The 24,384-nt window shown below is 43.7% G+C and overlaps 1 protein-coding gene across 2 annotated transcripts in view; it reads left to right on the plus strand.

The window, feature by feature from the left end:
- Positions 1-24,384, plus strand: part of LOC126336418 (synaptotagmin-15-like) — a 680,000-nt gene that overhangs the window by 646,830 nt on the left and 8,786 nt on the right. For both annotated transcript variants that reach the window (XM_050000110.1, XM_050000111.1), the window contains exons 8-10: positions 2,044-2,199; positions 9,798-9,905; positions 15,683-15,887. In XM_050000110.1, coding sequence (XP_049856067.1) covers positions 2,044-2,199; positions 9,798-9,905; positions 15,683-15,887 — 469 coding nt within the window. The remainder of the gene's footprint in view (positions 1-2,043; positions 2,200-9,797; positions 9,906-15,682; positions 15,888-24,384) is intronic.

Raw genomic sequence — 24,384 nt, forward strand, 5'->3', positions numbered from 1 at the left:
ATTCCACCCCTTAGTTCCACTTCCGGATCACGTGAGGGAAAAGTGACTGACTCAACGCCTCAGTTCTAGCTCTAATTTCACTTATCTTTGAATGGTGATCATTGCGCGATGTGAAAGCTGGTGGTAATAATATACGCTCTACATCCTCGGCGAAGACCAGATTTTGGAATTTAGTGAGCAGCCCCTTCCGTTTAGAGCGTCGTCTATCTGCAAGTGTGTTCCACTTCACACTTGGCCGCTCTTCTTTGGACCTTCTCAATCTCTTGAATCAGACCCTACTGGTAAGGGTCCCAAACAGACGAACAATACTCTATGACTGGACGAACTAACGTATTGTAAGCAATATCCTTTGTTGAAGAACTCCATCGTTTCAGGATTCTACCAATAAACCACAATCTAGAGTTCGCCTAACGCTTTACTTGTGTAATCCGATCGTTCCATTTGAGATCAAAAAAATGGTTCAAATTTCTCTGAGCACTACGGGACTTAACATGTGAGGTCATCAGACCCCTAGAACGTAGAACTTCTTAAACCTCACTAACCTAAGGACATCACACATATCCATGACTGAGGCAGAATTCGAACTTGAGGCCGTAGCGGTCGCGCGGTTCCTGACTAAAGCGTATAGAACCGCTCGGCCACAGTGGCCAGCATTTGAAATCATATCGAATAGTCAGACCCAGATACTTAACGGATGCTACCGCTTCCAAAGACTGGGCATTTATTTTGTGCTCGTACGTTAATGGAGATTTTTCTCTATGTTATACGCGGTAGGCTACACTTAATAGTATTGAGAGATAAGTGCCAGGCATTACACCACGCAATTATTTTCTGCAAATCCTCATTGATTTGTTCAGAACTTTCGTGTGATACTACTTTCCTATAGACTACGGGCATCATCGGCAAACAGTCTAATGCCGATGTCAATACCATCAACCAGATCGTTTATGTAAATTGTAAAAAGCAGCTGACCTATTACTCTTCCCTTGGACACACCTGAAGTTACGCTTGTTTCTGTTGAAGTCTCCCCATTCAGGACGACATACTGCTCTCTATCTGTTAGAAAACTTTCTATCCAACCAAATATGTCAGCGGATAGACCGTAAGCGCTCAATTTTTGGATCAAGCGACAGTACGGAACTCCGTCGAACGCCTTTTAAAAGTCGAGGCATATGGCATCAATCTGGGATCCGGTATCTAGGGCCTATTGCATATCTTGCACAAAGAGGGCCAGCTGTGTCTCGCATGACCGCTGTTTCCTAAAACAGTGCTGGTTTCTCCAGATGAGCTTCACAGAGTCTAGAAAGGTCATTATGTTCCATGATTCTACAACAGATCGATGTCAGTGAAACTCGCCGGTAATTATGTGCATCCGATTTACTACCCTTTTCATAAATTACTATGACCTGGGCCTTCTTCCAATCCCGTGGAACTTCCCGCTGTTCCAATGATCTCTGATAGATGATGGATAAGAATGGTGCTATATTTGTAGCACACTCAACATAAAATCTTACGGGGCCACCGTCTGGGCCAGATGCCTTCCTGTCGTCTAAGGATCTTAACTGTTTACAATCCCAGATACGCTATACACTATTTGAGCCATCCTTGCGTTTGTTCCATAATTGAAAGGGGGAATGGCGTTGCAGTCCTCTCCTGTAAACGAGTTTTTGAAACGCAGGTTTAGGATTTCGGCCTTTTGTTTATCTTCATCCGTTACATTACCCGTACTGTCAGCAAGAAAAGGTATTAAATTATTTGTAACATTCATAGATTTTACGTACGACCAAAATTTTTGTGGTTATTTTTAGAATCTGCAAGATAAAATATTGCTTTCAAATTCGTTAAAAGAATCTCTCATTGACATGTTGACAGCTGCTTTCACTTCACATAACTTCTGTTTTTGCAATCACTTGTTCCTTCGTGCTGCCTCATTTTTATTAGTATTCTTTTTTGGAGTGTATTAGTGAGCTTGAAACACTGTAGCTTTTCGCGACTACTACTCTACTGACGAGCTAATCGCGAGTCATGTGGGCGTGTCCGCAGGTGCCGTCCAAGAACGTGTCCGACCACATCCTGAAGCTGACCGTGCTGGACGCGGGGCGCGCCAAACGCCGCAACGTGATCGGCCACGTGTCGCTGGCCCTGCGCGAGTTGGGCACCGGCGGCGAGCAGCGCCTCTTCAACATGGACCTCGAGAAGGTGCGTCTCGCCGACCACTCACACCGCGACCACTTAGCTCCGTGCGAGATTATCGACTGCACTGCAGCGTGCACCAGCTCAAGGTGGCATCGAACCAACAACAAACGCTTAGTGAATCATCTTACCTCCAAATTTCCTAGCGTTTCTCCATAGAGGTTATTACCTTTGATGTCTGCTTTGATGCGAAATACACTGGCGTCCAATTTTTTTTTCTTTATTGTGATTTTAATACCCGTATAAAAACAGGTAGGCTGGCAGCAGCACATTACGCCACTCTTCAGCCCAAGCTATTACAATGGTAAAACAGAGAAGACACAAGAGTTGGAACAAAACGGCGGGGTAAAAACAGTAGACACATGAACATAAAAAAACATGAAGTCGTTCACACTCGATGACAATCCACACTACCAACTGTTGACACGACGCACAAGCACTGATGACTTTGATGGTACACGTGAACGATGGAGCGTGACGGTGAACACTGAACTCAAAACACGACGGTACACACGAGACACGGATGGCGATGATCTCCGGCGTGCGAATGTCCACGTAACGTGTGCGAGTCCGGTGACCTACCAATAGGGGAAGAAAGGTGAGGGGGGAGAGGGGAGAACAAAGATGTCAATGGCAGAGGAGATGGGAGGAGGAGTAGAGGGACGGGGGAGGGGAAGCCAGGAGGAGGAGTGGGGTGAAAGGGAGCGAGGGTGGGAAGGGGGAGAGAAGGGACATAGGGTGCCCAAAGGAACAAACACAGGAAGAGGGAGGGGGGATCAAAGTTGGTAGGAGGGGTACATGGTGGGAGGAGGGCATTATCAGGGAGGGGGAGCTGGCGGAAGTCACCTTGGGAGAGGGTAAGGAGGGTGGAGATATGGTGACCGGGTGGGACATGGGAATACAGGCACGGCAGCGGGTGGGGGTGCGAGAGGCTGGGGGAGACAAATGGGTGAGGAGGATCGACTTTAAGGGAGGTGTAGAGGATCCGTATCCTTTCACAGAAAAGGAGGAGGTGGGGGAACAGAATGAGGTCGTACAGGGTCCGCGTGGGGGAGGGGAGACAGATGCGATAGGTGAGGCGGAGAGCATGGTGTTCAAGGATCTGAAGGGATTTGTAAAAGGTAGGGGGGGGGGGGGCGGAGATCCAGGCAGGATGGCCTTAACAGAGGATAGGGCGGATGAGGGACTTACAGGTGTCGAGTATGGTGGAGGGCTCCAGACCCCATGTACGGCCGGAAACGAGTCGGGAGTGTGCCTTGGCTTGGATTGTCCAGAGATGGGGGCTCCAGGAGAGGCGACAGTCGAGGGTGACACCAAGGTACTTAAGGGTGGGGGTGAGGGTGATAGGCCCCCCATAGATTGTTAGATAGAAATCGAGGAGGCGGAAGGAAACGCTGGTTTTGCCTACAAAGATCGCCTGGGTTTTGGGGGCATCCAGACTTAAAGCAACAATCCGAAATATCCTAGGTGTAACAAAGCAGGTTAAATCACTAAATAATGGCAAGGCCTTCAGTCCAGATTGTATACCAGTCAGGTTCTTCTCAGAATATGCTGATAAAGTAGCTCCATATTTAGCAATTATACAGGGTGTTCTATTGATCGCGACCAAGCTAAATATCTCACGAAATAAGGGTCAAACGAAAAAACTACAAAGCACAAAATTCGTTTAGCTAGAAGGGGGAAACCACAAGGCGCTATGGTGGGCCCACTAGATGGCGCTGCCATAGGTCAAACGGATATCAACTGCGTTTTTTTTTTGTTTTTTTTTTTTTTTTGTAGGAATCCTCATTCAACATCGATTGCACTTGTACCATATTTCTATGTACCAGGAAATGCATGGCGACGACTTTGAACGTCGTGTACAGTTCTGCCACTGGGCACAAGAGAAATCACGCGACGATGACAAATTTTTTGCACACGTTCTATTTACGACGAAGCGTCGTTCACCAACAGCGGCAACGTAAACCGGCACAATATGCACTATTGGGCAACGGAAAATCCACAATGGCTGCGACAAGTGGAACATCAGCGACCTTGGCGGTTTAATGTATGGTGCGGCATTATGGGAGGAAGCATAGTTAGCCCCCATTTTATCGATGGCAATCTAAATGGTACCACGTATGCTGATTTCCTACCTAATGTTCTACCCAAGATGTTTCACTCCATGACAGAATGGCGATGTACTTACAACATGATGGATGTCCGGCACATAGCTCGCGTGCGGTTGAAGCGGTATTGAATAGCTTATATCATGACAGGTGGATTGTTCGTCGAAGCACTATACCATGGCCCGCACGTTCACCGGATCTGAAGTCCGCGGATTTCTGCCTGTGGGGAAAGTTGAAGGATATTTGCTATCGTGATCCACCGACAACGCCTGACAACATGCGCAGCGCATTGCCAATGCATGTGCGATCATTACGGAAGGCGAACTATTCGCTGTTGAGAGGAATGTCGTTGCACGTATTGCCAAATGCATTGAGGCTAATATCATTTTGACCATTTATTGCAATAATGCGTTATTTACAGGTAATCACGCTGCAAAACCATGCGTTCTCAGAAATGATAAGTTCACAAAAGTACATGTATCAAATTGGAACAACCGAAATAAACCGTTCAGACGTACCTACGTTCTGTATTTAAAAAAACCTACCTGTTACCAACTGTTCATCCAAAATTGTGAGAGGTATGTTTGAGACTATTACAGCGCCATCTATCACAAAGCGAAAAAATTGGTCCAACTAAAACATTCATAATTCTTTACGTACTACACGAATATGTAATAAAAAATGGGGGTTCCTATTTTAAAAAACTCAGTTGATATCAGTAGGACTAACCCGCAGGCCTATATCACTAACGTCGATTTTCAGTAGGGTTTTGGACCATATACTATGTTCAAACATTATGAAGTATCTCGAAGAATACATTTTATTGACTTATAGTCAGCATGGATTCAGAAAATATCGTTCTTGCGAAACACAACTAGCTCTTTATTCTCATGAAGTAATAAGTGCCGTCGTCAAATTGATTTCATATTTTCAGTTTTCCAGAAGGCTTCCGACACCGTTCCTCACAAGCGTCTTGTAATCAAAGTGCGTGCCTACGGAGTATCGCCTCAGTCGTGCGACTGGATTCGTGATTTTCTGTCAGAAAGGTCACAGTTCGTAGTAATAGACGGAAAGTCATAGAGTAAAACAGAAGTAATATCCGGCGTTCCACACGGAAATGTTTTAGGGACTCTATTGTTCCTGATCTATATTAACGACATAGGAGACAATCTGAATAGCCGTCTTAGATTGTTTGCAGATGATGCTGTCATTTACCTTCATGTAAAGTCATCAGATGATCAAAACGACTTGCAAAATAATTTACATAAGATATCTGCGGCAATTGACCCTGAATAAAGAAAAGTGCCAAGTTATTCACATGAGTACCAAAAGAAATCAGCTAAATTTCGATTACGCGATAAGTCACACAAATCTGAGTGCTGTAAATTCAACTACATACTTAGGGATTACAATTACAAAGAACCTAAATTGGAACGCTCACAAAGATAATATTGTGGATGAAGCAAACCAAAGACTGCGATTCGTTGGCAGAACACTTAGAAGGTGCAACAGGTCTACCGAAGAGACTGCTTACACTACGCTTTTCCGCCCTACTCTGGAGTAGTGCTGTGCGGTGTGGGATCCGCATCAGGCGGGACTGACGGATGACATCGAAAAAGTACAAAGAAGGGCAGCTCGTTTTGTATTATCGCGAAATAGGGGTGATAGTGTCACCGACATGATACGTGAATTGGAGTGGCGTTGCGACGTGATCTTCTCATGAAATTTCAATCACCAGTTTTCTCCTCCGATTGCGAAAACATTGTGTTGACACACACCTACATAGGGAGAAATGATCATTACTATAAAATTAGGGAAATCAGGGGTCGCACGGAAAGATTTAAGTGCTCGTTTTTCCCTCGTGCCGTTCGAGAGTGGAACGGTAGATAGACCGCATGATGATGGTTTATTGAACCCTGTGCCAAGCACTTTGTTGTGAATAGCACAGTAATCACGTAGATGTAGATGTAGAAATTTCGCAAGATTGCGTTTATTTTGCCACAAAACAGTATAAACAGATGATAGCTAAAAATGAGCAATATATAGAATACTGAACGTAAACAACGGCGGCATGCATAACATTGGACGTACATTCCGACAAATGATTAATGAGCTCAGTATAGGGTGTGACCAACTTTAGCAGCAATACGGGACTGACAAACGATGATGACTCCAATCTCATGTTGAGGCAATAACACCCATTCTTCCTGGAGCCCTGCTCGCAAGGTGTTGGAGAGTGCTTAGTAAATGCTGACGTGATGCAACCCATGTCACTAGTGCCTGCCGTACGTGCTCTGTGAGACTCAAATTGGAAGAGCGAGCAGGGCACGCCATTCCTCCAATATCTCCCATCTCCAAGAAAACATCAACCACCCGTGCTCTATGATGAGCATTATCGTCCATCAGTACGAAGTCTGGGCCGACAGGACATTGCAACGACTGCACATGTGGCCCCAAGATCTCCTCACCATACCAGGCAGCAGTTAAACCTTGCCGATTCACCCGTAAAATTTCATGAAGAGGTGTTAATACAATCTCTGCCCTCATCGTTAGGGATCCTCCTCGGTATCAGTGTCTTTCCACTACGTCTGGGACCCGAAATCGTGCTCCACGTTCCCTCCAGACGCGAATCCGTCGTTAATCTCGCCGAGACAAAAACGGGACTCATCTGTGAAAAGAATATTGGCCCACTGTTCGACCGTCCAGGTGGCACGTTGACGGCTCCACTATAGATGTTCCCTTGTGGGAAAAAGCATCAGGGGTACACATGGAGCAGGTCTCTGACAATAACGGCTACTCTGCCGAAGCCTTCTCTAGACGTTTTGCCTCGCTACAACACGTCCAGTGGATGGCGCGAGTCGAGAAGCCAGTTGCTGTGCAGTTCTAAGGCGGTACCGTCGTGCCCTTACAGTCAAATAACCGTCCTCTCTTTCTGATGTTACACCTGGTCGGCCCCGCCCTGGTCTGCGGGATACAGTTTCGATTTCAATAAACTATCGCCACATCCGAGAAAGCAACAGAACGATTCACATTATGTCATCGGGCTGCATCAGTTTGCGACTATCTTGCTTCCATTCTTCCCATGACCCTCCATCGCAGACCCTGGTAGGCGTCTTCTCTGTGCCATACAGCACAGTCTATGACTGTGTACACAGCGATTGTGGATGTGGGACAGCCCGGCAAACACTGTCCCGTTTGACAGCTGCCCTGATGTCATAGTTGGTGTGGTTGTCCGTTGACTGGAATACATCTTCCATGCAGGGCAAGATCTTAAGGACATCCGTTGACAGTTTGTATGATTATATCGTTAGACATAGGATGGGGAAAGAGTGGTTTCTCGCTTTTATTTTGGACACCAGTGTATATGTGCAAGTGCAAAAAAAGGACAGTAACTTTGGTTGTTGTGCGATGGAGGAAGATCAAAACACCAATAATCTCCACCGATACAGTCTCAAGTAACACCCTGTGGTAACAAACAATGGCGGCCACATTGGATACTTACCACCCCTCACAGTTTTGTGCATATAGGCGGACCATAGGGGAGCATGCAGAACCTTCCTCTAGCGGACATGTAATCTCATCTCTGACTGGAATTGGGTAGCAATAATGTCTTCTCTATTTATAAATTATGGAGATCGCCCTGTCACAGGATCATATTTCTTATTCCGTTCTCCTACTGAAAAGCCTCTCTTGTAGTCAACAGCGACAATAAATACAGGCTGCAGTATATAGCAGTAGAAGAGCGTAACTCCAGCACCAACTTCTGAATCCAGTTTGGATTTAGAGACTTACAGCATTTCAGGACAGCTCATTCAAATATGAATTCGATGTTTCTTTACTAGGTTTGAGTTTCACCGCTTTTGTAATTCTACTTGTTGGTGAAATTAGTAATGCCATATTAAATCGACATCTTCTTAGACCCAGAAGAAGGCCGCTGCAATCGTAGCCGAAATGTTGGCTTTTCTATATCAGCAGAAGTTTTTACATTATGACGCGGTACCAAACCCAGAAAACTTTTATGTCGACTGACTCTGGCCGCGAAAGCCCACGCAGCCATATTAAATGTTTTGTTAGTAGGCGACTGATGGCAGTTCATCTGATGTACATCTGGATAGTTTTGTGCAGTATCATATGTAAACACACTAATTAAGGAAATTTAAAACTGTATACTCTAGACTAACAACGATACACTAGGTGCGTGACTTCAAGTACTTAGTTTCAATGTCTGTCACAGCTGTAATGCGCTGCGTTGTGAGCAGAGAGATTTCTTGATAGAATATTTTGTACATTATCAATGAAACGCAAACAACACTGGTGTAATATTCTACACTGTTTGTTACACGAACCGATTTCCATCAAGTCAAAGATAAGTATGTCGTGCAATGAAATTTTCTTGGATCAAACATTTTAAACTAATGCATATACAGATCATCTCCGTTTCCTGAGATAAAAATGCTACTGCTAGAGCAGGAACAAAATAAGCGAGGTTATTTCCGTGTAAAGGCCATATAAGATTATTTAACTAAGATAAAACATGCTACACATTAACTAATGAACCATAGACAAGTTACAACAGTTTTACATACAAGAACGGAATTGAAAAATAACCTTTGGTGACATATTCGAAACGTGTCGCTGAACAAAATAATCTTGTTGTCAATAGACCATAAATTACAAACAAATGATATATAAACAGTGATATTAAACAGGTGAGTGATGAGCTGTGATTACATAAAGTAATTTTTTTAAACAACAAGAGAATTATAGTAACTGAAATAAAGGAAATGGAGCATGGGAGTAGGAAGGGTTATGTATAATATGACCTGGATGGGATTATGAGTAGTCTGTGCAGTTAACAGTGGTGAGTAAGGGGACTGTGTCTGGTCTTTCAGAACTAAGCTTGGGTTGACGGACAAGTGTTTATAAATTTCTGTAATTTCAATGCAGTTTATCTTCCTTCGTTTGTGGATGTGATGTAATACTTTGTGTTTCGCCGTGTAACTGTGGCCTTCCTTAAGCAGGTGGTCTGCAAAACTAGAGTCTCCTTTTCTAAGTTTCCACCTTCTGTGGTGTTCCTTCAAGGGGGTGTATATTGTCCTGTCACACTGACATACGCAGAATTGGCCTCAGTAACAAGTAATTTTATGAAACTTCCTGGCAGATTAAAACTGTGTGCCGGACCGAGTGCTCTACCATCATAGCTACCCAAGCACGACTCACGACCCATCCTCACAGCCTCAGTTCTGCCACTACCTCGTCTCCTATCTTCCAATCTTCACAGAAGCTCTCTTTCGAATGATCTTGGGTACCTGAGATGGTAGTGCACTTGCCCGCGGAAGGCAAAGGTCCCGAGATCGAGTCTCGACCTGGCACACAGTTTTAAACTGCCAGGAAGTTTCATATCAGCGCACACTCCCCTGCAGAGTGAAAACATCATTCTGGAAGTAATTTTGTGCATTGTTCTCTTTTCCAAATCTGTTTCCGTTTGTGCGGCAGGAGGCGCAGGAGCAGGTGTCTGAGCGCGGCGAGCTGCTGGTATCACTGCTGTACAACGAGAACCTGCACCGGCTCGCCGTCACCGTCATAGAGGCGAGGAACCTCAAGGTGCGTGTCCTTTTGTACGTGTACGGCTGCTAACAATTTACACACGAAAACATTAATACAGGCTGAACGTAAAGTCTTTACCTGATTTAAAAAAAAGTTGGTTCTGAGGTACTGTGCTAGATAGAGCTGTGTAGAACATCTAAGAGCTACCTATTTTCTCTCCTTGTCTTTCCCAACATCTCTTCCGTCAACCCCTCTGTTGCATTTCCTGTTTGTGCCATAACAGGTTACACATCAGGAGGTGGTGAACTGAACACTTTATCCTTAACATAATCCCATGGAAAAAGTCAAACGAAGTTATCTCTAGCGGACATGCTGCGCTCGATTTTGTGCCGTCTGTGTCAGACCCTCTGTCGGAACGCTTTCATCTGAGAACTGGCGAACAAATAACCCTCAATGTGGCGATGCACCATCTTACTGGAAGTCTCTATCGAAGGTTGACAGTTTCACTAGTATAAATCGCAAAAAAGTGCGAGAAGGTCAAATAGCGATAACGTGATATATTGATAGAAATGTGATTGGATAATATTACAGATAATAATGATAATGCAATTTATACTAGATTCTCCTTTCACGGCAGTTTCTTAGCCAATTTTGGTGCAGGTCGGAGAGGGAGGGAGAGAGCAGAGTTCTGAACTGCGTTGCGTCAGTTCACGAATGTGTTCAGGGAGAATAATGTCTGTTTACGGAAAGGTGGCTTGAGCCCGACATTTAACCCGGACTGCCTTCACGCAATCTGAGTCTTCAATACAAATACCTAATGGACCTAACTTAACATTATATAAAAAAAGGGAATGGATACACGAAAGTGGGTTTTGGTAATAGTTATCAAATCTGAGACTGAATACATTGGTAGCGTCCCGAAAACAACAGAGATACAGCTATAAAGAGTTGACCTGTAACATATCCAGCATACATCAAAAGAACACTGAGGTTACTTAAATAAAAGAATAGGAAGAAAAAGATATTATTATGACTCATCAATATATTCTATAAGAATACATACCGCTGAACATGAACAAATATCTAAGGAACATAAAACTTACATCTGACATTTCTTTCACATATTGCGTGCTGCAACAATGTCCTGTTTTGTCTGGCCAATATTTTCTTGTAATTAGATGTCCTTGCGTGCGCGTGTGAGTATTTTATTGCGTCAGACGGTTTTTCTAAGCGTTTCGCCGAAAATTTACATATTTTAGTACACAAAGTATAGTAAAACTTGTAGCGATGCTACACCGCACTTCTTCATATGCCGGCAACGAAACAGTAGAAGGTAATCAAGTCTCTAGAACTATACATAAATTTAGAGAGATTTTTATCATTCATATGATTCGCATCTTATTAGGATGGAGCACTGCGGCAATTATTTAAATATCTGCGCCCAGCGGGTCATAGTGTTTGTTTGCAGCAGTTAATGCAGCAGCCTTTGTGCAGACGCACGATACAAAAATATAACATTTGACCAACTACAGCTCGATGGCTGTTCTTCTCTTTATGACAAATATGTTATATACAGAGTATGCGAAACCCAATAATATTACATTCCACAACTGAGTTGCAACGTGAAGTTCCAAGGTTTCCAGTTAAATTGTTGCCATAACAGTAGTGAAAAATAACGATCCCGTAACGGCCACACCACACATCCATTTCCGGGTTGTCCATTGTCTGCTGTTCGTAAATGTATCGCCTCCTCGACGACCAGATTCGGACGTTACCCCTGTTTACCTTCCCGGAGGTGTGAAAAGTCGCCTCATCGGACATACAAACTTATGTATTATGTACATCGAATTGTTCTAGCATGTACCTAGCAAAGTCAGCGTTTCTGGGCCAAACATGCGGCTGCCTGCAAAACGTGCATAATTTACACTTTGTATACATGTAAATGCAGAAATTTGTGTAAAATATTAAACCCAGTGCTATGAAGTATCCTCTTTTCTCTGAAAACACGACGTGTCGATTTTCCCGAACTCGTCTGAAATTCTGTACTCACACTATCAACAGCGTAATCGCTAACTCCAGGTCTCCGACGTCTTGCCTTGTCGTTGCCAACATCGTCACTCACTTTTCATACACTGCTTTGATGGTCTTCACACCTGGCGGATCTAGACTACGGGCACTTCGAAATCGTTGCTGAGCTGTAATACCCGACTGAGTTTCACGAAACCGCGGAACACTTTGTGCATAGACGACGTTATGACAGCAGCATTCTTAAAATACGCTTTTAGCAACAATAAAGGAAGAAAAGAGGTCAAGTCAATAAAACCTTTATGAGTTAAGCTACTATTTGCAAAAAACCACATAGCTGCATCACGCATAGTTCTTCAGAAATAAAATTTTGTGATCAGACAAAAACTTTATGGTTACCCTGTATAGTACGTAACGAAAGTAAGCTCGGAGAGTTGTGGAGGTTGTTTTGAGAAAAAAATTGAAGATAGGAAACTGTGTTATCCACCGACGCTATCTAGCATTCTAGTTACTGGGGAAAGCTCGTGTCACAAGGCAACTTACTGGAGAAAACTCCTGTCGCTAGGTAATCCCTGCGGCATCAAAAGTGACGTAAGTCTGATGGGCCTGCCGTCGCTGCGCGTCGCAGTCAGTTCGCTGTAAATCAGTGGTAGTAAAATCTTATTTGCTCAAGAGGCAGTACACAGTTTGCGGGACCGCACTTCGGGTGGCTTACGTACCGATTTCTTTCTGAATTCGTATCTTACATAAGTTTATTAATTGATAACTTGCATAAATTGGTATGTATGAGCCCCCAATTCACTAGCTATAGTAAAGGCTCGATATGTAACCATCCGAGGTGCTGATAGGAGACAGCTCCATTCGGAACACTTCATTTTGACTATTCTCTGTTTCAAACTGCTGACACTATTAGTGACCCGAAAGTTGAGCCGCTATATACCTACAAATCTGTATCGCTTGTGAAGATGACCTTGTCTGTAATGCAAATTAATGAACCGACGCTACTTCTGTGTCAATTTTTTTTTCCAAAGCAGATCATCACTACAAGTCACACGCGCCAGTGTGTTGTCAGCACTGGAAGACAAACAATCGAACAGTCCCCTTGTACATCCTCAATATCCACATTTGCCGCACTACTTAACACTCTGCCCCTGACGTAAGTGGCGAACTTTTCTTAGCTCGCGGCCCAGTTCTCCGACGTCATTTAAAAATAAGCACCTGAGTCCGCACGAATAGTCGATTCGAACCGCATGTGGCCCGCGGGCAACGACATATGAACGTTTGGGTGTGGCCGTGAGTAGTGCACGGATAGCCAAATGGTTAGTCGGCCTTAGGCGTTTGAGCGGTGCGATACATCCTAGCAGCTCCGTGTCGTGTTTACGTGTCTGTTGTTTACCGTGCCACTGCGGTGGCGTTGAGAGTTACAGTTACGTTCATGACTCCTATGGCTCTTCGTATCGGAAAGCCACGATCAAGCTACAGGTTGACGCAACGTACTCTAGACTCTCGACCCAAGGCTCACGAAGTAGACAGATTTTTACGAAACTTGGTACATGTTGACCCAAAAGAGCTGCTGGGTACCATTTGTCTACCACCTCCAGCGTTGTATATCTGAAGTTCACTGACGATGAGGCGTGTGAGAAACTTCTCTGACGCTGGACAGAAGGTTACAGATTTGGCCGATCTGGATGTGGTATACTTGAACGGACTGTTCTAAATACAAAATATGTGTTTCAAGATCCAGCGTATTTGGTCACCCTTGCTCTTCGACTCTGTGGCGCAGTCCTCGACCATACGGCCGAAAATGGAAGACTTTAGAAATTCACCCTGTCCTTAACTAGGTGCGTCATGTCCGTATTGAATAGCACCGCCATATATTTTAGTATCTCACGATCGCTGGCTGCCGGGCAATAATTATTTACGACGGTTAGCCGAGGATCTACTGCAGATGTGGACATGTACGTACGAAATGCCTGCAACGCCATCTCATGCAGACGGCCGCAACCGACCAGATTCGACCGTCAATAGCCATATTGATCGCTTGTCATATCATACAAACATATAGCATATCTGTTTACATATGTGAGAAACATTTACACTACTGGCCATTAAAATTGCTACACAACGAAAATTACTTACTACAGACGCGAAATTTAACAGCCAGGAAGAAGATGCTGTGATATGCTAATGATTAGCTTTTCAGAGCATTCACACAAGGTTGGCGCCGGTGGCGACACGTACAACGTGCTAATATGAGGAAAGTTTCCAACCGATTTCTCATAAAGAAACAGCAGTTGACCGGCGTTGCCTGGTGAAACGTTGCTGTAAGGCCTCTTGTTAGGAGGAGAAATGCGTATCGTCACGTTTCCGACTTTGATAAAGGTCGGATTGTAGCCTATCGCGATTGCGGTTTATCGTATCGCGACATTGCTGCTCTCGTTGGTCGAGGTCCAATGACTGTTAACATAATATGGAAACGGTGGATTCTGGAGGCTAAAACGGAACGCAGTGCTGGATCCCAACGGCCTCCTATCACTAGCAGTTGAGATGACAGACATCTTATCCGCATGGCTGCAACAGATCGTGAACCCACGTCTCGATCCATGAGTCAACAGATGAGGACGTTTGCAAGACAATAACCATCTGCACGAAGAGTTCGATGACATTTGTAGCAACATGGACTATCAGCTCGGAGTCCATGGCTGCGGTTACCCTTGACGCTGCATCACAGACACGAGTGACTGCGATGGTGTACTCGACGACGAACCAGGGTGCACGAATGGCAAAACGCCATTTTTTTCGTATGAATCCATTTTCTGTTTAGAGTATCATGATGGTCGCATCCGTTTTTGGCGACATCGCGGTGAACGCACATTGAAAGCGTGTATTCGTCAACGCCATACTGGCGTATCACCCGGTATGGTATGGGGTGCCATTGTTTACACGTCTGGGTCATCTATTGTTCGCATTGACGGCACTTTGAACAGTCGACGATACATTTCAGATGTGTTACGACCCGTGGCTCTACCCTTCATTCGATCCCTGCGAAACCCTACATTTCAGCAGGATAATCCACGACCGCATGTTGCAGGTCCTGTACGGGCCTTTCTGAATACAGAAAATGTTCGACTGCTGCCCTGGCCAGCATATTCTCCAGATCTCTCACCAACTGAAAACGTCTGGTCATTGGTGTCCGAGCCACTGGTTCGTCACAATGCGCCAGTCACTACTCTTCATGACCTGTGGTATCGTGTTGAAGCTGCATGGGCAGATGTACTTGTACACACCATCTAAGCTCTGTTTGACTCAGTGCCCAGGCGTATCAAGGCCGCTATTACGGCCAGAGGTGGTTGTTCTGGGTACTGATTTCTGAGAATCTATTCACCCAAATTGCGTGAAAATGTAATCACATTTCAGTTCTAGTATAATACATTTGTTCAATGAATACCCGTTTATCATCTGCATTTCTTCTTGGTGTAGCAGTTTTAATGGCCAGTAGTGTATATGGGCATAGCCTTTTGGACAAGGTGCCTTCTGTCTTTAATGTGCTGAGTTTTATCCACTTGACGTTTTGTGCATGAGGTTCAGCGCAAAATGAACGTGTTTTACAACAGCGAAATTTTAAAGACCTGAAGATGACAGCAATGACTGTTGAAACCGGTCGTCTCATATAGAGAAATATTTATGCGATGTTAGCTTTCGAATGGTTTTTAACAATTAAAACGAAGCCCTTCACTTCTATGAAAATGAGGAAATTCAGGCGTATGGGAATTAAGTGTGTGCGCCCAGCGTGTGTGTGTGTGTTTCAGTTCCGGGAGGAGCGGCGCGACTCGTACGTGCGCGTGTCGCTGCAGCAGCAGTACCGCGCCGTCAAGGTGAAGCGCACGGCCACGGTCCGCAACTCGGACTGCCCCAACTTCTCGCAGTGCTTCAACTTCCGTGTGCCCGCCGCGCGGCTCGACCTCACCAGCATCACGCTGCACGTGCTGGTGCCCGTGCCGGGCTACGGCAGAGGTACCTGCCTGCCAACTCCCCGCCTGCCTCCCCAACTTCTGCATCTCTTCCCTCTAACTTCGCTTCTTAGGTGCATCACCCGTGCCAGCATGACATGGGGCTGAATGGAATTTTCTGTGTATAGTACAGCCATGCCTGCATCTCATTACAACCCTTCTGGGTCTACTGCCACGTGACCTTATCAAATACTTAAAACATTAAAATCCTTTCAGTAGAGTTGCAGTGGACTCCTCAGCAACCTGAATCATCTGCAACGTCGGTTTATTTTATCATTTATGTATTCTGCGAGATGATGTGGCAGTACAACCAGAAGAATTTTAATGAAATTGACACCGCGCGTGCAAGTCTACAATGTTACGCTGCCTGACCAAGAAAATGTAAGCATCCAGACCTAGCACGGTTAGCCGTCCGGTCTGACGCACGGCTTTCCGGATTGGGAAGGAGCGCCTAGTCCCCGGCACGAATCCGCCCAGCGGACTTGTGTCGAGGTCCCGTGAGACGGTCAGTCTGTGGATGGTTTTTAGGCGGTTTTCCATCTACCTTGGCGAAAGCGGACTGGTTCCCCCTTATTCCACCTCAGCTACACCATGTCGGCGATTGCTGTTCAAATAAGTTCTCCACGCACCCGTACACCACCATTTCTCTACCACGCAAACATAGGGGTTACACTCGTCTGGTGTGAGACGTTCCCTGGGGGGTCCACCGGGGGCCGAACCGCACAATAACCCTGAAAGAGTGGTTCGGTGTGGCGCGGCGGAGGGGTGAGGTGGACTACGGTAGTCATCGTGGGGTTGTGGACCGCTGCGGCTTCGGCGGGGACGGAGCCACTCCGTTGTTTCTAAAATAAATGGTTCTAATGGCTCTGAGGACTGTGGGACTTATCCCATTAAGTCCCAATTTTTTTTTTAAATTGAATTTTTTATTCCTTAATAATAATGTACATAGTATATGAACCACAATAAGTACAAAAATAGCCAAAGAATATTCATACATGCTGATATAATGGCCGTCCTCAAAATAAGACGCTGGAATCTAACAGTGGCGTATAGCAAGCTGTATTCAAGTGGTAACTATTTATTTCTTGTTAAGTGGTACAAAACAATTCACACACAATTTTACACGGCATTTAACACAATATGTTTTTGGTTTCCCATTGCATTTAGCTCTTACACATCTTCTTTGCGTGCTTTTTTTGTCAATCATATGACCAATTCCATCAAACCGGATGTCTGTTATCACTCTCAACTGACGTGATGGGTATTCCATTGGGCGTCCAATATTCGGTCTTCCAGTGTCCAATTTCTGGTATGTGTCTGTAACAGCACGTCTGAAATCCAGTGAGTCCAGTGCATTTTTACCATGTACTAGTCTGTAGAAGAGCCAGGCATTTACGAGGGCCATTTCCAGCATACGTGTAAATAGGACCCAGTACCATTTTTTCCCTCCAATTACCGTCGCGTATTTTCCAACTAACCAGTCATGGTGGTCAACACCTCCCATGTACGCGTTGTACGACTTCAAAAGGGCAGGTTGTAGCACTTGTGTCTTCTGACTTGCTTGCTACTGTACCGCGTAGCTGCTCCCAAAGGTTCAACTTTATCAAAATTTGTACCAATTTTAACGCATCTGTTATCGTGCCATCGAACAAATAAGACTTCACCATTCCTGTCGAACTGGTAGTTATAGTTTCCTCTAACTGTCTTTTTCAGTTCGTTGCTGCTCAGTAGTGGATAGTCACCAACTCGATTCTCTCTGACAGTCCCAGTTGCTCGAAAACCCAAATTTCTCAGATGAATCAGAATATCTCTACTAGTGAAGAAATTGTTAAAGTTCACACAATGATTAAGGGGTTTTTCAATGCAGTCCAGTATGCTTAGGACTACTCTTGATCCCAATAGTAGGTCAACCCTTGCAGTATCTTCTGGATCCTTTCCACAGTATAAATCAAATTTGAAACAGTAGCCACTTGCTCCACAAAGAGACTACAACTTATAGCCAAATCTAATAGGCTTGCCTCGGATAAACTGTTTCAGCCCACTTCGTCCACAGTATTTGACTATCATTTCGTCAATTGACAAATTTTCCTCAAATATTCCAAATTTTTGAAAAGATTCATTTATCATTTTCAAGAGACGTCTATTTTTGAATCCGCGATCGTGTTTGTTTTCATTGGCTAAGTCATTATCTTGAAAATGAAGCAATGTTTTCAACTTCTGATATTTATTCCTTGACATAGCTGTCTTCATAATTGGTATGCAAACATCTTCATCTTCAGACCAATATAGCTTCTGAGAAGGGGGCTTATGGTAGCCAGCAAAAAGAGGAAATCCGTCAAAGACCTTCACTTCTTCAACTGTGAGGATAAAATCCTTCATATTCTTCATATTTACTGCATATCTCACACTTTCTTTCACTATGAACTCGGATATGTTTTCGTTCATCAGTTCTTCAAACTTCTCCGTCGGGGTCAAGGAAGAAAATTGTTCCTTCAATTCCTCTCTCTTTCTGCTGATGTCATGCTCACTAGTTTGAGACAGCTTTGTATAACCTGGAGGTGTCTTTTTCCAATTGATTTCCTCATAAGTAAGGCGTCTCTTCTTCGATTTACTTCTGGAAACTTGGGATGTAACTGGCAGTGAAGTTTTACATACAGTTTCTTCATTATTCTCTGATATAACATAATGTCATTAAATAGCCCCTGGCACATCTGAGACTTCCACGGTTCCAGTAACATCGTCTGGACCTTCGCCGGTCATACTGTCTACGGAAGGAGGACATACAGTGACATCGATATGGTCCTGATATCTGACACCGCATTATAGAATGCGTCACTGTTTATTACTTCTTCTATTTCTTCGTTAGTGAGGCATCTATCTGGTCTAAAGGCCATTATAATCTATATAAAATGAAATGAAATAAAATTTAATAAAATAAGGTGAAATGAAATAATAATAAATTAGCACAAACTACAGAAAAGGGAATGTGTAAATACCTCTGTCCATCTGAAATTGTATTATTTACTAATGGGTAACATATTCATAAATATACTTACATAATACGCTGTAAATTTCAAAGTAACTTCATATCCTGTAATATGTATATATAAAAGAGGGATCGTTATTTACCTCAGCAACAAAATCTGGTAAAATAACCACGTTCTAAAAAGAAAGTACATCAGGAGTAGCGGAGTTTCATATTCGAACGTGCAGCAATACAAATAACTGAAATGATAACACCAAGTCCCAGTGCCCTATTTCGAGTACACCAAATGAATATAGCTCCAATTGAGTTAACAATGCAAGTAGTTTAAAAGACACATTGTTGACTATAAATAATGACAGTGAGATCTTTGGCACATATTTCAAATATTACCTGTAATAACGAAAAGTGTGCCGTAGTATTCAATAATCAATTAATGGTAGGATTTGTTGCCTTTAGTTTGATGTAAGCATACATTTGTTATAAAAAGCATCAAAAAATGACGTAGAACGGCAATAGTTGGAAATTAACAATTCATTGTGTATTTATAAATAAACGTGTGCTCTGTCCTCAAATTAGGACACTGGTACTTAATGGGTTAACATCTGAGGTCATCAGTCCCCTAGAACCTGGAACTACTTAAACCTAACTAACCTAAGGCCATCGCACACATCCATGTCCCAGGGAGGATTCGAACCTTCGACCGTAGCGGTCTCGCCGTTCCAGACTGAAGCGACTAGAACCGCTCGGCCAAAACCGTCGTTACTAGCCCCCGATTAACGTACAATACAATACAATACAATACAAGCGCCCAGAAGACACGGTCGGATGAAAATCTAGTTTCTTATGCCGACACACAATAGTCAGATATGTAAGTGATTAGATTTGCATTTCTCTCTGGCAGATAAAACAGCGGCCATAGTGCATCTCCGTCATTCGGGTTTAGAGTTGATACCGCACCTGGTAGGGTACGAACAGCTCTAGATGCTGAATGATCACTATGTAACACACAGCTATGCCTTATATTCATGTGAGACGGTGAAACCACCAGCTGACGGAGCTCGAAAGGGATTCGTTGTCGGTCTCCATCTGTCCGATTGGTCGAATCATGCAATATCCGTATTTGTGGACCATTCGGACGTGAAAGAGGCCCGATGTTGGACCACATGGGAACGGAAGGGCAGGCGTACAGGAAGTTGTGGTCGAGTTCGTGTGACGGCCACAGGGGTGCACCAAACTCATGGAAATTTCTTCACATCTGTGACTGTCGTCCGAGAACAAGTCATGGACTCCCTGCAGAATACTGTGTCATCACGCACCGCTGTTCAGAGACTAGCAAAAGTCGGACTAGGGAATTCCCGTGCCACGCATAAGCTGCCATTAACATCCCAACACAAACTGCTGCATTTGGAGTGGTGCTACGGACTGCTGGTTAAATGGCCTCGCATTGCGTCCAGCAATGAACAGCAGCCCTGCATTATTCCGAATGACAATCATCGTCGGGTATGATTTCATCACATGTTTTGGAAGCACACCGGCGTTACTCCTGGGTCATGGTGCGCCGAGCCATGAAGTACGATTTCAGGTCACGGCTGGTGGTGACGGAGGGTCCCTGATGGCACAGCGGTACGTCACTGACATCCAGTGGCCTCATGCAGTAACCATCATGCTACAGTACCAGGGTGCCATTTTTGAACAATACAATACTCGTCTACACGTGGAACGTTATCTGCTTGGGCTCTCTGTGATGTTGAGGCATTCCCGTAGCCAGTTAGATCCCCCATTTGCCTCCAATGGTATATTCGTGGTACCAGCTCAGACGTTCCAGTGCCATATCCAGGATATCAAGCACAGTTAAGGGTCAGCTTGAGTCAGGAAAGAGTACAACAGCCTTACGAACAGCCTGACGACACCCTTCCCGATCGAATAATTGCATACATACTCGAAAGAGAGGATGCAAAATCATACAGATAAGTTGGTTCATGGTGTCACGTTCTTTGTGAAACTAACTCGACTTTGCAGTCACTGCAATAATATCAACCGGTGAACTTTCATCCAGGTTCTTCCGCCACTTCTGGGTGCTTCTCTTATATTTGGTAGGATAGTGTATAACTAACGTCTGTATGTTTTTCAAATTACTAAAACATAAATTACGGGGTGAGAAAAGCATACAGACCTCCGTGGCTGACATAACTCCGGCAAAGTAATGTGTTCCTGTGCTGATAGTTTTATTCTCTATGCAGGTATGGGCTGTTCTAGATACATTAGGGCTCCCATGCAGTCGGCTGTATACCGAATATACACAGGTCTTTCAGTTGTCATTTATGTAATTCAATGTAAGTCATTTTTCTAGCATCTGTATCTTTTATTTTATTTTATTTTGATGCGTATCCTACGTACACACGGGCGATTTCAAGACAATGTAGTTCCATATTCAGCAAGGTGTTACTCATGCTTCATGAGTACTGCAATTGTCTTACCATCAAGAGAGGAGCTTACAATGCGCCTGCCATGCAGTTTGATAATTCGTGTCAAAACTCTTTACTCTTTGATCCGAAACGAAAATAACACAATCAGTTCCTTCTATGAACGAGTGCCAGGAATGTCTACACGTGAATTTTAGGTTAGAAGAAAACATGTTACTGTATCTAACAACATTGTCAGAGGAACTATTATGTATCCGTACCCTTAGAACGGCAATGACGTAACAAATACCACCAAGACAATTAGTAGAATACTCTAACACGGAGAAATGTACACAAACACTTATCAGCACGACCTCCCTACACAAACAAATTATTTTTACAACACGAATACGACAGTTCAGTTTATGACAGCCCCAATGTTTTTATTGACCAGTTTCCTCAGTTTAACAACACCATCGTCCGAAACTGTGGATTTACAACTGAAAGTAGTTGGTTGATTCCACTGGCAATCTAACTTTCACCCGTAAGTTCCTCTAGCTCTGACGATGCTCTTCAATGCTCTCAAATGTTCTTGTTAAATTGAGTACGGTTATGAAATGCGACTTGTGACTGCCCCTTGGACAGCTTCCACTATGCATCTTCATCTAGTACCATGGCGGTTACTCACTGATCCTTAAAACAGGTCCTATCATCCTGTCCCTTCCATTATCAGTGTTTCCCACATGTTCCTTCCGTCGCCGACTCTACAGAGAATCTCCACATTCTTTATCTTATCAGTCCATCTGATTTTAAGTATTCTGTAGAACCACTTCTGAAATGCTTCGATTTCTTCTGCTCCGGTTTTCGCACTATCCACCATTCACTACTATACAATGCTGTGCTCCAAACATACGTTCAGAGAATTTTTTTCCTCAAATTAAGGCTAATGTTGGATGCTAGTAGACTCCTCTTCGCCAGGAATGCTCTATTTGCCCCATCTATTCTGCTTCTTATATCCTCCTTGCTTCGTCAGTCATAGGATATTTTGCTTCCAAGGTAGCAGAATTCCTTAACTTCGTCTACATCGTGACCATCAATCCTGATGTTAAGTTTCTCGCTGTTCTCTTTCTTGCTATTTCGCATCGCTTTCTTTTGATGATTTACTGCATACATATTCTATACTATTTAGACTATTCCTTCAGTTCAACAGATCCTGTAATTCTTCTTCAAACTCACTGAGAATAGCAATGTCATCGGCCTATCTTCCCATTGATATCCTTTCACTTTGAATTTTAATCCCATTCTTTAATCTTTCTTTTATTTCCGTCATTGCCTCTTCGATGTGTAGATTGAACAATAGGGGCGAAAGACTACATCCCTGTCTTACACCCATTTCAATTCGAGCACTTAGTTCTTGTTCTTCCAGTCTTTTTGTTTCCTCTTGGTCCTTTTACATATTGTATGTCATCCGTCTTTCCCTATAGGTTACCTCTACTTTTCTCAAATTTAGAACGTGTTGCACCATTTTTTATTGTCGACAGATCCTATGAACATGTTTTGGTTTTTCTTCAGTCTTGCTTCCACTATCAACCAGAGCGTTGGAACGGCCTCTCTGTTATCATTATCTTTCCTAAAGCCAAGCTGTTCATCATATAAGAGATTCTCAATATTCTGTCCCATTCTTCTGTAAATTATTTCTGTCGGCAGCTTGGATGCCAGAGCTGATTTTGCGGAGTTTGTCGGCTCCTGGTATCTTCAGAATTGAGTGGATGATGTTTTTCCGACAATCTTATGGTATATGTCATATCGTCAATCTCATACATTGTACACACTTGTGTCGACAGACGTTTTGTAGCCGCTTCCCGCCAATAACTTAAAAATTCCGATGGAATGTTATCAATCCCTTCTGCCTTATTTGACGTTCAGTCGCCCGAAGCCCTTTTAAATTCCGATTCTGATACTGGATGCCCTATCTGTTCCCTATCGACTGCTGTTACTCCTTCTATCACGGCATCGGACAAGTCCTCCAACTCACTATACTCTCTCTACCTATACGTTCCATACTCTGTATATAAGTGTAATTCCACCTGCTCTCTTTACTTTCCGCCCTTGCTTTTAATTTCACCGAAGGTTAACTTTTCTGTATGCTGAGTTAGTTCTTCCGACAATCATTTCTATTTCCATATCCTCACATTTTCGACGCTGACATTTCGCCTTTGCTTCGCCGCACTTCCTATTCATTTCATTTCTAAGTGCCTGTAGTTGAGTATTCTTGAATTTCCCTGCACATTTTGGTATTTTCTTCTTTCGACGATCAACTGAAGTATTTCTCCTCTTATCCGCGGTTTCTTCACAGTTAACTTTCTTTTACCTAAGTTTTTCTTCTTCTGTGAATGCCCTTTTCAGAAATGTCCATTCATATTCAGAACTGAACTGCCTACTGAGCTATTCATTATCGCAGTATTTCAGTACAACGCTCATAAGAGCCGGAAAAGGTAGAAGGGATATACGTCTAACGGAACAGCGGCATGGGAGCAATATCAGACCCATCATAGGGACTAGAGAGCGGTAGGAGTCTAACTTGGCGTAATGCGACAGACTAGTTGCAGCATATTATTCGCAGAAGTTTACTATGTTTACTGTAAAAGTGCAGTTGTCAAATTTGTTATCCGATGATTATTCAGCATTACTCAAATTATCCATTTAATATGGGCTTTCAGTTGCAGTTGATAGTGGAATGTTAGAATTACTACCATCCAAGGTTACTGAGAGATGTCCTACACTGTCAGAATATTCCTTCTTTTTGGGAACTCTCTTCTCGCGCTTGCGGCTCACTGGAAGTTCTAGGAAGTACCGAATCAAATTCTACAACATGCCCCGATTTACGAACCATGCCTCTAATTATCTGAACGGTATTTTAGAAGTAAGATACTCGTATTTTAAGAACTATTTTGAAAAAATTAGTAGATAAAATGTTCTACTTTGTTACGTCATGTTCGTCTTCACTACATAATCGACGTTTCAACCCCTCTTTATCTGGATCTTCGGGTGTTTACCGGTTAGTTGAACGCTGTCAAAGACAATCGACACGTTCGTTTGTAAAAGGGAGCTTT

The sequence above is a fragment of the Schistocerca gregaria genome, chromosome 2 (assembly GCF_023897955.1).
Source record: "Schistocerca gregaria isolate iqSchGreg1 chromosome 2, iqSchGreg1.2, whole genome shotgun sequence".
NCBI classification, from domain to species: domain Eukaryota; kingdom Metazoa; phylum Arthropoda; class Insecta; order Orthoptera; family Acrididae; genus Schistocerca; species Schistocerca gregaria.